General features: G+C 40.0%; 2 protein-coding genes across 2 annotated transcripts in view; one reads left to right on the plus strand and one right to left on the minus strand.

Annotated features, from left to right (window-relative positions):
* The first annotated feature begins 255 nt into the window (after positions 1-255).
* The window catches only part of SGK3 (serum/glucocorticoid regulated kinase family member 3), a 147,530-nt gene continuing 130,199 nt past the window's right edge, over positions 256-17,586 (plus strand). The window contains exon 1 of the mRNA XM_059994729.1: positions 256-330. The gene's annotated coding sequence lies outside the window, so the exon portion shown is untranslated. The remainder of the gene's footprint in view (positions 331-17,586) is intronic.
* The window catches only part of LOC132413049 (uncharacterized), a 37,139-nt gene continuing 20,905 nt past the window's right edge, over positions 1,353-17,586 (minus strand). Inside the window, exon 4 of the mRNA XM_059994731.1 lies at positions 1,353-1,499. Within this exon, the coding sequence (XP_059850714.1) occupies positions 1,493-1,499 (7 nt within the window). The 3' untranslated portion in view covers positions 1,353-1,492. The remainder of the gene's footprint in view (positions 1,500-17,586) is intronic.

Genomic DNA, 17,586 nt, shown 5'->3' on the forward strand with positions numbered 1-17,586 from the left:
CGGCGCCTGCGGAGAGGAGGAAGAGGAAGGCACTCGAAATGGGGGCAGAAAGGCGGAGAGTCGCTCACGTTGCCTGCCGGGAGTTGTAGTTTTAACTGTATGTCTTCTGTCGTCTTCCCCACTCTGGGGCCCAAGCAAAATGAGTATGAGAGACCACATTTCCTAGGATGCCCTGCGGTGCGACCAGACTCACTTCCCCCTTAGGCGGAGGGAAGAATATAGGGAAGCTTGGTTAATATCAGAGTTAAAGGGAATGGTTGTCGGAGGCAGAGGTTCTGAAGTTCACGACTCCTAGAAGGGGAGGGGAATGAAAGGCTCTCAGTGAAGAAGGTACAGTAAATAAATGTCCAGCGACATGGCGGGATGGGAAGTTGAATGAAATGGTCTAATCTAGGCTGGAGGTCATAAGAGAAAAAGGGGGAGAATAGTGAATTGATTCTCAGAGTATTTTTTTAAGTTTTTTCTTTTTTTTCCTTCTGTCACACTCCTCTCTTCTCATTCCCACCGCTATTACAAGCCGCCGAGGCTCCTGAGCCCCCTTTCTGCCTTTCCTACCCCCCTACTGGTAGTCATTGAGGCGCCATTTGTTTCCTCGTTCCATGTACGTCTTTGCAGTTTACAGTACAAATAACAATACCTTGGATGTGTACAGAATTTAAATATATATTCAAAGCCTTTTAAGTAGATATAATATTGTTTGATCCTTACAATCCTACCCTCAGAGAGTAATAACAGCTATCATTTATTGCGTTCTTGATATATGCCTGTCACAGCATTTACATACACGATATCATTTGATCTTCATAATGTAATAATAACCTTGCTAGGAAACACACGTCCAGAAAGGAAATGACTTGCTCAAGTTCACAGGCTTTTGGACCTAGATCTGTACCCATTTTACAGACAGGGACATAGGCAGGAAATTTTAGGACAGTATTATATAAAATAGTAACTAATTTCTGGTTACTCTTGCTTTATAGTTTACAAAACATGATCACATATATCATCTCATCCTCACAACTGTAATATCTTTACCAGGTATTGTTGGCTCCATTTACAGTTATGGAAACAAACTAGAAGTAATTAAGTTATTTGTCCAAGGTCAAATCACCAGGATCTCTCAGACACAGAGTGCTTTTTTTTTTTTTTTAAGATGATGTTGGGGGTAGGAGTTTATTAATTAATTAATTTATTTTTGCTGTGTTGGGTCTTCGTTTCTGTGCGAGGGCTTTCTCTAGTTGTGGCAAGCGGGAGCCACTCTTCATCGCAGCGCGCGGGCCTCTCACTGTCGCGGCCTCTCTTGTTGCGGAGCACCTGCTCCAGACGCGCAGGCTCAGTAGTTGTGGCTCACGGGCCTAGTTGCTCGGGGGCATGTGGGATCCTCCCAGACCAGGGCTCGAACCCTTGTCCCCTGCATTAGCAGGCAGATTTTCAACCACTGCGCCACCAGGGAAGCCTCGGCCACCAGGGCAGCCCCGGAGTGCTTTTTATACTACTTCCTACAAGAGAAAAAAGGAGCTGTTAAGCACAGACCTTTTGTTAGGCCTCAGGATCTCCCCGTAGTGACTCAAGGGGCTGTAAGGATGTTTACCCTTAAGGAGGCCACAGAACTTTATTTCTTGTGTGCTAGGCAACTGCCTCTTCACGCAAAACACATTCATATGTTAATTGAAAGCTAGTATTATTTTAGTATTGTACAGTCAGCTCCTTTCACTTATAATTCTGGAAACTCTTGCTTTCTGAAACCTTAGATAAGTGAACTGCCTCAAAATTTCTGAAACATTTGGCACAAAATAGATACATCAGTGCAGTCCATGAGGCCATTCCAGTTTTCTGTAGCTGCCAAGTCTACTGTTTACTTTGTTAAGTTTTTTGAGTAAATAGAATTTGATACTTTGAAATGAATCGTCTGTAGACTAGACATTCCTAAAAGATACTATTAGTACTGCCTTTCACCTAATTATTGTCTACAATTTTCTTCTAAAGAAATATGTTTCAAAGAGAAATCCTTTATTTTTTTTAAAGGTTTATTTTTCTTTCCCTGCAAGCACCACACTTGCTATTCACACACCAGTCATCACATGAATAATAAGAACAACAACATTTACATAATGTGAACGAGCAAGTTAAGTTTTTTGGCCGCGCAGTGGGGCATGCGGGATCCTAGTTCCCCGACCGGGGATCAAACCCACACCCTCTGCAGTGGAAGAGTGCAGTCCCAGCCACTGGACCACCACAGAAGTCCCGGGAAATCCTTTAAATGTTAATTATTTTCTTGCCCAATTCTACCTGGCCCCTGCAAAAATAATGTTACCTCTGTACAAGATAGGTAATGTTATTTATCTTGAAGGGAATAATTTTCAATAAAGTTTTCTTAAAGAATTAATTCATGCAGGAAATTTTATTTATTTCTATTCTGACAGTAGTTTGGTGGTAAACTACACAAGTGGTCTTGGAACTGATTTTTAATTCTTTATAAGTTGAGAAATTAGATATGCCCTTTAAGTGGAAATTATTTTCTACTATGACTGAGAATTTAAACCTGCAGTGAAATTGTATTTTTCTCATGATGAAAGCCTCAGAGCACAGGAAAGATAACAGCAAGTGTGCAGTTCTAACACTGTCATGTACTTTCATGTCAATACCACCAAGCAAAATTTTCCTTATTGATGATACATGCGAACAGTGAAATCGATTTTTAAAATTGCGTCTGAATATTTCATTCTGAATTGTGCCTTCACAGAATAACTACTTCCTACCCTACTGAAGAAATGGGTAGCCTTTCCCTGGCTTCTCAAGCACAATCCATTTGACTGGTCCAGTGTTCCTTTACCCATATGGAACCTAGATTAGTTAGAAACATTCTTCCCAAACTAAATTTGATACCTAAACCCATTTGTTACTATAGTTGTCCTACTTTTAAGGATTATACTTTTGACGGAAAAATATAGAAATACCCTGGTACAAAGCATAGTTAATGGGGGGAGGTAGAGGAGGTAAGTTTTCAAACAGTTCTGAAAGTAGATCATTTAACCTGAAAGTCATTTATTTAATGAGTCTGTAGATACAAAGTTCAGAAGGTAAGAAAGCTAACATAAATAATATGTTAACCATATTATTATATGTTAAAATGATATTAACCAAATTCAATATGTGAAATTAATTCTTTACAGGCACTTAGGCCTGGGTACCTATAAAGTAAGAAAAAGAAAATTTTGTTAGGACAAAATATGACATTGTTTCTTATAAAACCATAGGAGTGCAGAAAGCCTCTAACCTGCTTATGTGAGATACACATGCTTCCTTCCTCTTCCCCAAATCCCATGATATTTATTGCCTAATAACCTTCTTTGTGGGATAAATAATAGCTCTTGTTCTTGCCTCACTATTCCAGGTGGGAAGAATGAGCTGGGCACCTAATGTTAGCTCTTCTGATACCTACACAGCATCACTTGTATCTGAATTGTCAAAATTAAGTTAAAACTGAAACCCGTTTTCTTCATAATTTCTAGTATGGCACTTCTGAACATCCTGTATTGCTTTTAACAAACGTGGTAACTGTGAAAAGCAAAAGGCCTCCACTTAACAGAGTAACCATCATCGTTTTTTCTCTTTTATGTTGGAAAAAGAAGGGAAGCATAACTTTGGGGATTGTTAGAAGCAAGCCACTTACTTTCTCATATGAAATGTACATCTCTACTGAGACTTGACTCTGTCACTCCAGATCCCTACCCCAGACAATCACAGGCTTTTGTTGAAGCTTGAGGTGGATGTGAGAGGGACTTAATTACTGAAGTAGGTATTGTAGGAACTTAAAGGGATGCAGAAGGCCATCCCTGTCCCAAAGGAGCCTAGAGTCTAATAGAATAAATAGGCTAAACTAAGTTGTTCATAAGTATAAGTAGAATAAAGCATATAATCAAAACAATACAAGAAACTAAATACCACAAAAGCTATGAAAAATTTATTGAGGACTTATTATATGGCAGGTGTTTTAAGTATATTATCTTAATCTTTAAAACAATCCTGTGAGATAGGTAGTATTGTCCTTATTATACAGATGAGAAAATTTAACTCTGAGAGATTAACATTATTATCATTATTAACACCCTGCTAGCAAGTAGCAGAGCTGGGCTTCAAATCAAGGTTTTCTTCCATGTTCAGCACTCACTCTTGCCACTACATCATAGCTGCTTAGTGATTTGAGAGAGAATTAGCCAAGAAGTGAGTGTAAATGGTGGCCAGTAGCCAAACTTGGCTTAGGTGTGGTTTTGTTTGGCCAGCAGCAGTTTAACTTTTCAAAAAATTGTGAACATCTTTGGGCAGTGGCCAGCACTTCACTCTTTAAGGTCGTACACCAGGCCCCCTTGAGACAAATTACCTGCCTGGCTCCAGAAGGCATTTGCATTTTCTATTGCCAGGCAGTAACTGAGGATAGGAGCAATAGCTCTCAAAAGGCTCACGAAGAAGTTATGTCCAAGGGTGGAAAGAGGACACTGCGAACAAGAGTTGCAGAGTATTTGAGGAAGAATGATTGGCAGTATTTATCACTATATAAAGGTGAGAGAGGTCAAGTACAGAGCTACACGTCATGCCTTAGCACAGTAGTTCTCAAACTTTAGTGAGCATCAGAATCGAATATAAAGCTAAAACAGATTGCTGGGCTCCACTCCAGAATGAGTACATCTGGGGTGGACCTTGAGAATTTGCATTTCTAGCAAGTTGTCTGGTTCTGCTGATGCTACTGGTCCAAAGATCACACTTTGAAAATCACTGCTTACCAGGCTGTAGGGCACTTTTGGGGAAGGGCTTAAAGCCAAGATTTTGTTTCTGTGTTTCTGTTGTTTTAAGTACAAAAAGAATTACTTGACGTAGAATGTCTATAAGTAAAAAAGAAGAAAATTAAAATAAGTCTGTTATCAATTAGAGGTTACAGTTGTTAACATTTTTGATGGACTGTTCAAGTTCTTTTTTCTAAAACAAAAAGTGGGGGGTGTAGTATCCTTTTTTAAGAAACCAAAATTGTATCATCCTCAGCCTCAGCCTTATCATAACAGCTGTTACCACTTACTGAGCATCTACTGTACACCAGGACCCTTACATATATTTACTTAATCCTTGTAATATCTTTATGAGCCAGGTACTATTCTTATCATTTTTATTTTACAGATAAGGAAACTGAGATGCAGAGAAGTTAAGTAACTTACTCAATGTGTCATTGCTAATAAGTGACATAATTAAGATTAAAACCAAGTAGTCTGGCTCCAGAGTACATGTAACTATTATGCTATACTGACTCTTAGGCTATTCTGACCGTTATGCTATACTACTGCGCATACTGTTTTTAACCTGTATTCTTTTTTGTTTTTAATATTTTATTTATTTATTTGGCTGCACCGGGTCTTAGTTGTGACATGTGGGATCTAGTTCCCTGACCAGGGATTGAACTTGGGCCCCCTGCATTGGGGGCGCAGAGTCTTAGCCAGTGGACCACAAGGGAAGTCCTTAACCTGTATTCTTTAATCACATCATGAACAATCTTGATAACATTAAATATTCTTGTCCAACATTTAAAATGAAAGCCTACTTTTAAAAAATATTTCAGGCGTTCAAGAGTGTACAGAAAAATAATATAAAAACCACTACTAGTTTTAACAAATGTTTCCATTTCAGCGTATTTGCTTTAGAATCCCCCCTTCCAAAACACACACACACACACACACACACACACACACACACACACACACACACAGATTTAGTAAGACTATGAATTTGAGGTTTAATTTTACTCAAAACAAGATTGTGCCTTATGAGTTATAAAGGCATGTCCTTAATAAAAATAGGACATCCTTGAAACTTAGTAATGGAGAAAGAATTTCTATGCAATGAACAACTCCATAGTTACTGTTGCCATCATCATACCATTCTCCTTAAACACCCTGGCCCAAGCATGGCTTTATTAATTACTTGGTGATAAAGGTAATAAACACAGATAGTAACATAAAGCTGGGTGTTGTGACGTGTATGGCTTACTCAGTTTTCAGACCGCTTGGCCTACCTCCGTGTGGTGAAGGTCACATTCCGCCAGGGTGACATCTCAGCATTGCCCAATAAAACTGTCTGCAGCGATGGAAAAGTCCCATGACCGTCCTGTCCAATATGGTAGCCACTAGCCACGTGTGGCTATTAGGCCCTTGAAATATGGCTAGTGCAACTGAGGGACTGAATTGTTCATTTAATTTGATTTAAATTCAATTAAAGTAGCCACATTTGGCTAGTGGCTACCATATCAGGCAGCACAGATCTAGGTCCTTACAGCCCACATTAAAAATGAGTCCCTAGGGCTTCCCTGGTGGCGTAGTGGTTGAGAGTCTGCCTGCTGATGCAGGCACACGGGTTCATGCCCCGGTCCAGGAGGATCCCACATGCCGCGGAGCGGCTGGGCCCGTGAGCCATGGCCGCTGGGCCTGCGCGTCCAGAGCCTGTGCTTCGCAACGGGAGAAGCCACAACAGTGAGAGGCCCGCGTACCACAAAAAAAAAAAAAAAATTAGTCCCCAATTCCAGTGAGTTCCTGGCTCTGGTGAGGATCAGGGGGTGAGCACTGTCTGCAAAAGGGAACAAGGGAACTTTTGAGGCTGATGGGAATATTCTTTATCTTGATTCTGGTGATGGTGACAGGGATATATACATTTGCCAAAACTCATCTGACCGTCCTCTTAAAATGAGCACATTTGTTGTATGTAAATTATACCTCAATAAACTTGATTTTAAAAGGAAAAAAAAATTTTTCAGAGACAGGAATTCCCGTTCTTTTCTATCTAAAGCATGCCTTCTGCAATCCATCCCATTTTTTTCCCTAACAACCACCAAAGTCATTACTACAAAATTATAGGACCCTGCGTGATCTGGCCCCTGGACCCCGTGTGGTCTGGACCCTGGACCCTGTGTGATCAGGCCCTTGGACCCCGTGTCGTCTGGCCCCTGGACCCCGTGTGATCTGGCCCCTGGCTGCTTCTCTGACATTATTTCCCTGACTTACGTTTCAGTCACACTAGCCACCTTATTGGTCCTCAGACCCTCCAAGTACATGCCTGTCTCAAGGCTTTTGCACTTGCTCTTCTTCTACTTGGAAAACCTTCCCGGAAAATATTCATTTAGGTATCTGCTCAGATGTCAGCTCCAACAAGATGCCATTCCTGCCAACCTCTCTAAAACAGCACTCCTGTCCTTTTCACTCTCCATTCCCTTATCCTCCTCACTTTCTTTACAGCACGAATCACTATCTGAAATTATATAATTACTTGTCTATTGTCCTCCTTCCCCATTAGACTGTAAGGCTGTTCATAAGGGCAGGCAGTTTGTTGATTGTTGGACTCCCTGTGCCAGGCACACAGTAGCCTCAATAAATACTGTTGAATGAATGAATGGCTATCGTCCATGGCAGTTTCTCAGCCTGAGATCCAAGCGTATGTTCATAGAAAATCCACAAATTCTCTACAAGATTAAAAAAAAAATTATCATTCTGATACTAATCTAAAGCAAGGTACTATTATTAATGATTTTCCAAATGAGCACCTTAACACATAAACTTTTTAGTGCTGATTTCACATTGAGTTTAGGATTTTGTTTGGATCAGATGAAAGCCAAAGGACATCATGACACAATGTATGAATAAAGATTTCACTTCACACAGTAGCCTAGACATGCCAAACTCTAAAGAACCAGCACTTTAACTGTCAATGCCACATTCCAGTTAGAAGCGGAAATTGCACAAAACACACATACACATACATATATTCACAACAACTTAGTAGCTGTAAGTGAACTAGTAAAGCCACAGTGAGGAATTGGTTTTTGGTTCCCATCAATAATTAGATTAGATACTATTTAATTCAGATTTCAAGTACTCAAAAATAATAACCCCATCTTACAGTGAATAAGCTGCTTTACAGAGTTATCAATTGATCCTCAATTAAAATTGACATTCCAGGATTTTGTAGCACCAGAATTTTTATGAACATATGAGATCTGATTATCTTGAACTAGAAGCAAAAATCTTGGAAGTTATTAATACTTTGTGCAAACAGGTATCATTTGCACTGACATTATTAAACATACAGAGATACATTTAATGTAGATCAGAAGTTGAATCTTAATACTCACAAACCAAACATTTTACAATTTAAATTTACGTTAATTTTAAATGGCTGTCCTTGGAGCAGGAGAATGCTTATCACTGCGGTTATATTAGCATTGCCTTTTCTTTTTCTTTTCCCTCAATTTAGAACCTGAAGGGTAAAAGAAAGTTCAAGAATTTACTAAAAGAAACATTTGTATCTTCATTGCAGTAGCAATTTTGAGTTTTTGTAGAACAGCCTGACCCCTGTCTCTGAACCTTCTAGCTCTATGCCCTCAACACAGTCTCATTCATTCCTTCCATGAATATGACACAAAAAGTCAGAGCAAGAAGTACTTGACACATTTTTCATATGTATAGTTTCATAAGATATTTTAATAGGCAAGAGTAGAGCAAAAGTATAAGCCAGCATACTTTTTTAGCCCTGTGAATCATGTATGTAAATTCATAGTATTCCAAGATATAAATACATCGTAATGATGACATACAAGAAATTAAATCCAAGGCAGTCTGCAAGGGGGGCGTTTTACATCAGTGGGCAGCAGTATACTGAAGAAATTATGTGTGTGTACTAAATTAAAGCATCGGCATTAGATGTCAGCAAATCACAACATAGGAGAGTGATAAATGGACAGTATATCCTTGACAAGGATGCCTCAGCCAGCATTTTCCCATTCGAAGATTAATTTTCATATAGCCTGGCATTTGCTAAGGTGTGCTCCACAAATTCTATGGATATTAATAGGTATCGTTGAGGAAAAGGTTCTACAGTCAAATAAGTTTAGGAAATATTGAGTAAACTAAGTTTTCTTTTCCTGCCGTAGGACTTCTCAGAGCCTTTCTATCCTGATGCCAACGTGACTCTTTCCAGAGAGCAGCGGTGACAGCTCTGGAATGTCTAGGGAGAGGAAGGGCTTAGTGACCAGAGTGCTGGCAGCACAAGGTCCTAGGTTACATTTGTTTTCTTTGCACGCTGTTTTATTTATTTATTCCTTTTTTTTTTGGTTTTACTTAGAGTATATATTTTGGGGTTGGTTTGGGCATGCTGATAGAGGTAATGACCTAAGGCACCCCTTGGCCTTACTATTGACAATGTAGCATTTCCACACTTCTTTGGCTACAGAACCATTTTGAATCTGTGTCAGAGGCACACACTTTAGGAAAAACCAACACAGGCAAATAGCGCCCCTCATTATGATCTACTTTTATGAGTGTGCTTGAAAAACAGTTTATTGTTTGCCCATATTTTCTGGTAGTATATGGAGGTTTTTTCCATTTAATGTTTTAATCCAGCTAATGTGTATTTTTATATGTGATGTGAGGGAGAGATTCAACTTTTTAATTTATCTCTTTATTTTATATTGCAGAATACCAGTTGTCCCCAAACCTTGCATTAAATGTGTTTTTGATTTTGTTTTCAGGTCCAGAACCCTTCAGATCGACTTACCAATAAGTTCAATATGTAAAACAGTTAAAATTTGGTTCAAATGCGGAAGGATGAGAGTTATTGCAACCTGGCAACACTCCCTACCCCCATTCTCACCCTCCCTACAGGGGAGGCTCCAGGGAGTACTTTGAAAACCATTGGAAAAATTCTCCTCATAAATGACTTGAAATGCCATGTCTGTAGTATGCTATGTTAAATTTTTTTACCCATTCCAATTATTTTTCTATTTTCCTGCCAATCTCATACTTTAAATTAATTTAGAGGCTAAGAGCTTTGTAATATAACAAAGGAAGAAATTAAAATGTCTAATAAATAAGTAAAATAACAACATGTTATTTTGGGGGCCTGCATATTAGTGTATTTCTTTAAAATAATGTCTACTATTGGCAAGAGTTGACTAGATCACCTTCAACATAGAGATTCACTTGGTAAAACTATATATTGATCAATAATTTGATAATGTGTGTCACAAGTTTACAAGGTTGATATTCTTTGATCCATCAAATCACTTATAGGATTTAAGACTAAATAAATAACCAGAACTGTATAGGAAATTTTTCTATTGTTTCTATTATTGATAATATTGAAAATGATCCAAATGTTTAACAATGTGGGACTGGTTAAATGAATCCTGGCACAGCCATAGGATACTCTTCAGCCATTACTGTGATGTTGTAAAAAGGAAAATATTTTGAGTACTCATGATGCATCTGGCACTGTACCAAGCACCTTAATTATTACTGTCTTACTTAAGCCTAACAGTATCCCGAGAGGATAGGTATCATTATTCCCATTTATAGATAAGAAAACACAGAAGTTCGAACAGCTAGTAAAGTAGTGTTGCTGGAATTCAGTCCATGTCTGCTCGTAACCCTCATTCTTTTTTTTTTTTTATAGTGTTTATTTTTACTTGTTGACAGTTTGCTTTATTTATGTATTTATTTATTTGTCTGTGTTGGGTCTTCGTTTCTGTGCGAGGGCTTTCTCTAGTTGTGGCAAGCGGGGGCCACTCTTCATCGCGGTGCGCGGGCCTCTCACTATCGCGGCCTCTCTTGTTGCGGAGCACAGGCTCCAGACGCGCAGGCTCGGTAATTGTGGCTCACGGGCCTAGTTGCTCCACGGCATGTGGGATCCTCCCAGACCAGGGCTCGAACCCGTGTCCCCTGCATTGGCAGGCATTCTCAACCACTGCACCACCAGGGAAGCCCTTAACCCTCATTCTTAATCACTATCCTAATGTTAGGGGAAAATATTCACTATTTACTGATAAGTTATTGTTTTAATGCAGTTTAACTGACCTTAAAATAAACAACAAACCAAAAAACTCCCTCCTGTATGCAATCCCTTCTCCCTAACTTTGGAAGTTACTTATCCTTGGTAATTTTTTTCCCCTAAATGAATCTACCTTTATACATGTTCCTTATTGATTTTGGAAGTATTAAATGCCTGCTCTAAGAATTCAAACAATATTGAAGACTATGAAGTAGCTGCTCCTTTAATCATAAATGGTATCTCTGTCTATGATTGGACACACTCGTAGGCCCTTTTTTTAACGTTTCCTCATTTCTACCTCTTCTTGCTCTAGTGTCAGCTTATATATATCCTCTGGTTGGGGATGAAGACGGACCAGAAAGGCAAACTGAGTGGAGGGATCCACGTCGGTCTAAATGGCTAACTTTCAGCACAGCAGGGTCCACTGTGTATGTGGTGTAGCGTGGCGATAGAAGCACTGGCTCTGGAGCCTGACTGGCTAGATTGAGCCCCAGCTTTTGAACTTGGGCAACTTGTTTGACCTCTTAGTGCCTCAGTGTCTTCCTAAAATGAAGGTGGTCATTGTACCTATTGTACCTCATAAGATTGTGGTATGGATTAAATTAGTCAGTGCATGTCAAGTACTTAGAACAGTGCCAGGGACATAGTAAGTGCTCAACCATTAGCTATAATTACTGTAAGGATGGTGATGATGATGCAGCATATGTGCAGGGATGGAAGAAAAGAAAAATAATAGAGCTTACTATGTGCCATTATACCTATGTGATCTCCCCATTTGAGCTCTATGAGTTAGATTTTTTTTTTCATCTTCTTTTTAAAATTAATTTATTTATTTCTGGCTGTGTTGGGTCTTCGTTTCTGTGTGAGGGCTTTCTCTAGTTGCGGCGAACGGGGGCCACTCTTCATCGTGGTGTGCGGGCCTCTCACTGTCGCGGCCTCTCTTGTTGCAGAGCACAGGCTCCAGACGGGCAGGCTCAGTAGTTGTGGCTCACGGGCCTAGTTGTTCTGGGGCATGTGGGATCCTCCCAGACCAGGGCTCGAACCCTTGTCCCCTGCATTGGCAGGCAGATTCTCAACCACTGCGCCACCAGGGAAGCCCGAGTTAGATATTTTCTTATTCCCACTTTATATAGATGAGGAATCTAAAATTCAGGGAGGTTACATATTTCCATATGTAGAATGAATCATTAGAGGACAAGATAAATACTGAGAGCCAGCTGGCCGGGAGATAGCAAAATGCTGAGTAATGAGATAAGAAACAGACTTCAGTGTACCTCCCTTTAGGACCAAGGTGCAGTGTTGTCACTTTCAGGACTGGATGGGGGCCCGATCTGGTATCAGAAAACTGTGTTGGAAATCCAACTATTTTTATGCTTGTAGTTTCTGTAAATACTTCTTGTTTTGTTTTCCCTTAATGTGTACTAAAATTATTCCCAAATTATCGGTTTATCTCATTTGTACTTTGAGGGAGCAAAAAGGCAAAAGTGATCTTTGCTGGAGCTTTCAGAAAGAACCTTGTCAGTTAGACACCAGGTGTGCTGGGCTTCAAATGCCAAAAGCCCAAGAGGGCGAAGAAACACAGGGAGAAAAAGCCTCTTCCCCAGAGGCTTCTGGAGTATTCTACTCTAGCCTTGGAAGGTTTTGAACAATGCTCTTTGTCCTAGAGGATACCCTTTCACTTAGTCATCTATCCAGCATGACTCATCCCCAAGAGAGTTTGAATAAATGAAATCTTACAGTATTTATGTTTTTGTGACTTTTATAAACTTAGTGATGTAGAAAGAGCATGGACTTTGCAGTCGGACAGACCTGAGGTAAACTGGTTTTGTCACTTAGTAGTTGTGCAATTTGGGGCTAGTTAATAACTTCTCTAGGCTTCCGCATCTATAAAATAGGAATAATGAAATCTACTTCACAGAATTGGTATGAAAATGAAATGAGCCAGCAAAAACGAAAGTGGACCCTGTAACCTCTGGCACACACAGGCACTCGTGCCTTTCCTTCCGCTGTTAGATTGTGGTTTTGGGGGCGAGCATTTGCCAAGTCTTGTATTTATTTTTATACTTTTCTACTGTATAAAGTACAGTGCTTTGTTTACAGCAGCATCGTATAAATGCCAGCTGAACAACGTTGGCATACATGCACAGAAACTAAGTCATGGGTAGACGGATTTTAGGTGTGTTTTAATGTTTATTAATTTATTTATCCTGTCATAGAGAAAACCCGCCAACTGTAGATAAGTGGGATGCAGGGTCAGGGCCGAAGAGTCAGCTAGATCGTTCCCTGCACGGGGCCACCAGCTCCAGAGGAGAGTGGGGACCAACCTCTGGGCCCCTCTGCTTACAGAGTCCCCGAGAGCACTGTGTTTCATTGGCTCAAAGGCAGCCTTCTGTGGGTGAAGGATGGCCTCCTCTCTTCTGACATGAGGGGTTCCTCCTATAAGCGATTTGCTGTGCTTGATTTAAATGTTTTCTTTTTATCTTTTAATTATGAACTTATGTAAGGAAGATAATGTGTCACTCATTTACCCATAAACTGAGATTGCTATAACTTTTTAAAAGTTTGACTTCTTTCAGACGTTTAGAAAAACTGGAAGAATGTTACAAAGAATTCCCGTACACCCTTCACAGTTTTCCAGGTGTTAATATTGCACCGTCTTTGCTTGTCCCCATCTCTCTATATTACATAGGCAGATTTTTTTTTTTCTGAGCCATTTAAGGTAAATTTCCCTCCCTCCCTCTCTTTCCTTCCTTCCCTGCTTTTTCTCAAATAAAACGTGTAGGTAGAGCTAAACTCCCCCTCCTCAATGATCCCCTCCCTCACCTCCCTGCCTTCCCTTGCCTTTGTCAGGGAACCTGCTGTCTCACATGTTTTTGTCCTTTTACTGCATAATGATTAGATCTGTAGATACTGACTTTTGGTCATTTGTTGAGACTTGTTTTGTAATCTAGTACTTGATCACTTTTACAAATGTTCCATATAACCTGGGAAAGAATGTATACTCTTTAATTCTTTAAATGAGCCAATAGCTATACACGGACTTACAACAGTGCCTGGCACATCATAAGCAACAGGAAGTGTTCAATTTTAAAAATAATCATATGGTTGTACAGTTATATATATAGTCCACTAGCTCATATTTGTTTTATTATTGAAGTATAGTTGATTTACAACATTATATTAGTTTCAGGTGTATATCATAGTGATTCAATATTTTTATAGATTATACTCCATTTAAAGTTATTATAAAATATTGGCTATATCCCCTGTGGTGTACACTATTTCCTTGTAGCTTATTTATACATAGTAGTTTGTACCTCTGAATCCCCTACCCCTATCTTGCCCCTCTAGCTCATATTTTTTAACTGTCTTATTCAAATTATATATGTATGAGCTTTCAATTTTTAGAGAAGTGTGTTAAAAGTTCCCTAGGAGTATAAAGCTGTGTATCTTTGCATGTATTCTACCAACTTTTGCTCCTTGACATGGAAGTGAGAGATTCTGGTCAGTTGTCTGGATCCCATCCCCCGATCCCTCCCATTAGTGAGGGCTGTGCTTCACTGCACAGCAGAGACCTAGGATGGAAGTTAGGGCACTGGCTGAGTGGAAACGGTGTCCCAGGGAAATGGAAGTTCATGAATTCAAACACAACTGGAATCACACTGGCATCAACATCTCCCCTGTGTAAGGTATTGCTATGCAGCCTACTCACCACTTGCTATACTCTGATATTTTTCCTCTTAAATTCCCCCTGGTCCCTCAACCCTAATTCCTCTGAAGTTTAAGTTAACCTTTTTTTTTTTTTTTTAATTATTTTGGCCGCGCCGTGTGGCATGTGGGTTCTCCAACCAGGGATTGAACCCACGCCCCTTGCATTGGACACGTGGAGTCTTAACTACCGGACCACCAGGGAAGTCCCTAAGTTAACTTTTTGGATAATATTTACCATATTCCCTTTTTCCAATATTCCAAAACTAAATTTCAAAATTGATAATGATACTTAACAGGACCGGAAGCTTAGTAAAAACGTTTCTTAGCTAATTCAACAAAAGTTGAATGTTGTTGGCTCCACAGTGGTAAACAGAATACACATGGAGAAGAGTGGGAAAAATAGACACAAAACTAATAAACCCTAATAAATTGTGAAAATTGATAAAAGAGAAAAGAACTGTTTCCATAAGGGAGAAAACAATGGGTGGGGAGGATGTTCCAAGAGGAATGACGAGCTCTGGAATGGTCACAGGCCAGGACAGACCTTAGCCACTGGAGGGCGACAGAAGCCAGCGAAGTGGGAATATAGTGGGTGCAGCTAAGTGGCCAAGAGGAGACAGGAGAGACCCACAGGGACTGGCTCATGCGGGCCTGCGTGAGCCTTGGGACAGCTTTGGATTTTACTCCAGGAATTGGAATCCACTGAAGGGTTTCAGCAGAGAGTGAGATGACTGTACTTATGGTTTTAATATAACTCCACCTAGTAAGTGGAGAACGAGTAGAGAAAGAAGGTCAGACGTGGAAGCAGGGCATTCTTTGCAACCTTGGCAAATGAAGGTTTGCCATTCAGGGCAACTTTGGCAAATGAAGGTTTTTGTGACCTCAGATTATTTTTCCCTCTTGTCAGAGAGTTTAAAAACCACAATGGCAAATAAAACAGACTTAAAGTAACTTCAGCTGTAAAGATTTGTTTATACAGGGACTTACCTGGTGGTCCAGTGGGTAAGACTGCGGTCCCAATGCAGGGGACCCGGGTTCGATCCTTAGTCGGCAAACTAGATCCCACATGCATGCCACAACTAAGACTCCGCATGCTGCGACTAAACATGCCACAGCGAAGATCCCAAGTGCTGCAACTAAGACCTGGTGCAGCTGAGATAAATAAATTTTAAAAAAATAAAAGAATTGCTTATACAGTTTGTAAATAACCATCTTCACAGGCCTGGAAGGTCTAGATTTATAACCATAACCCCACCCCCAATTTAAAGTGTGGGTATTTTGTGAAAGTTTTCTTTTTTTTTTTAAAGAAGTGTGTGTGTCTGTGTGTGTATATGTATACATGTGTATATGGCCTTTTATTTCTGAGTTTTTATTTATTTATTTATTTATTTATTTATTTTTGGCTGTGTTGGGTCTTCGTTGCTGCGCGCGGGCTTTCTCTAGTTGCAGTGAGCGGAGGCTACTCTTTGTTGTGGTGCACGAGCTCTAGGCGCGCGGGCTCAGGAGTGCAGCCTCAGTAGTTGTGGTGCACGGGCTTAGTTGCTCCGTGGCATGTGGGATCTTCCTGGACCAGGGCTCGAACCCATGTCCCCTGGATTGGCAGGTGGATTCTTAACCACAGCACCAGCAGGGAAGTCCTGTAAAAAGTTTTTATTTAAAATTTGAAACTTCTGTAAAAAGAGAAGAGTATAATAAATTCCCATTACCTTGGGAATTACTCAGTTACTTGATGAATATTGTTTGCTGACATTTACTTCATCTGTCACTTGTTTTTCTTCCTTTGCTGAAGTATTTAAAAGCAAATCCCAAGTATGTAATTTTGTCCCTTCATATATTAAGGCTCCAACTCTAAAATATAAACATTTTCTTCCATACCACAAAGCCATATTCACAAAACATAAAAATTTATTGCTAACATCTAATACCAATTCTATAACCAAATTTCTTTAATGTCTCAAAAAATGTCTTTTTATAGTTGGTTTGTTCAAATCAGAATCTAAATAAGATCCATGCCATCTTAGACCTTTTAAGTCTCTTTTAATACAAGTCACTGCTTTTTTTTTTTTAATTTATTTTTGGCTGTGTTGGGTCCCCTTTGCTGTGCACGGGCTCCCTCCAGCTGCGGTGACCACTCCTCGTCGCGGTGCACGGGCCCCTCACTGTCGTGGCCTCTCCCACTGCGGAGCACGGGCTCCAGGTGCGCAGGCCTCAGTAGTTGTGGCACGTGGGCTCAGCAGTTGTGGTGCACGGACTCAGCTGCTCCACAGCATGTGGGATCTTCCCCGGCCAGGGCTCCAACCCCTGTCCTCTGCACTAGCAGGCAGACTCCCAACCACTGCGCCACCAGGGAAGCCCTCCTTTTTTCCTTTAAAAAAATTTATGTCATTGACTTGTTGTAGAAACTGGATTAGTTGTCCTGTAAAATGTCTAAATATTTCATAATAAAAACTCTTAAGTTAAAAAAAAAAAAGACAAACTGTGGAGTTTGAGCCTTTCAACTTCCAGTAAGTCAGCCCATCTCTCTGGAATGTTCTTTGAAGTGTCTGGCATACAGTCCGGTACAGTGAACCATAAACACACCATGCTTGGCAGGCATACACAGACTGTTAAACATGAGTGAATGTTTTAATTTTATCATTCAGCCTTCTCAGGTTCTTGACCTGTTTACTCGCTGTGATTTGTCTACTGTTCTTAAATAGAATCTGAAAATAGCACCATTTCTGAAGCATTTTAAAAAAATCAAGATAAAGCTTGTTAGCTAATCTCAGTCTTCTCTATTTCAGAAATTAGAAAATTAAAAATAGTTAAACTGGAGGTAGCTTTGTAAAAGCCAGATTTGGTTCCACTTTAAGGATGCACAGAAGCAGTGACCAAACAATGCATGTTTTCTTCACCTCAATGTCTGCCTTCACCTTTGATTTCTTTGCTATAATTAGCATCTGTTGCCAGTGAAGCTGAGAACTTATTACCTGCAGTAACCAGAATTAGATCACTGGTTCTTTTGGCTTGGTTGTTTCA

This window comes from Delphinus delphis, chromosome 17, assembly GCF_949987515.2.
Source record: "Delphinus delphis chromosome 17, mDelDel1.2, whole genome shotgun sequence".
Classification (NCBI taxonomy): domain Eukaryota; kingdom Metazoa; phylum Chordata; class Mammalia; order Artiodactyla; family Delphinidae; genus Delphinus; species Delphinus delphis.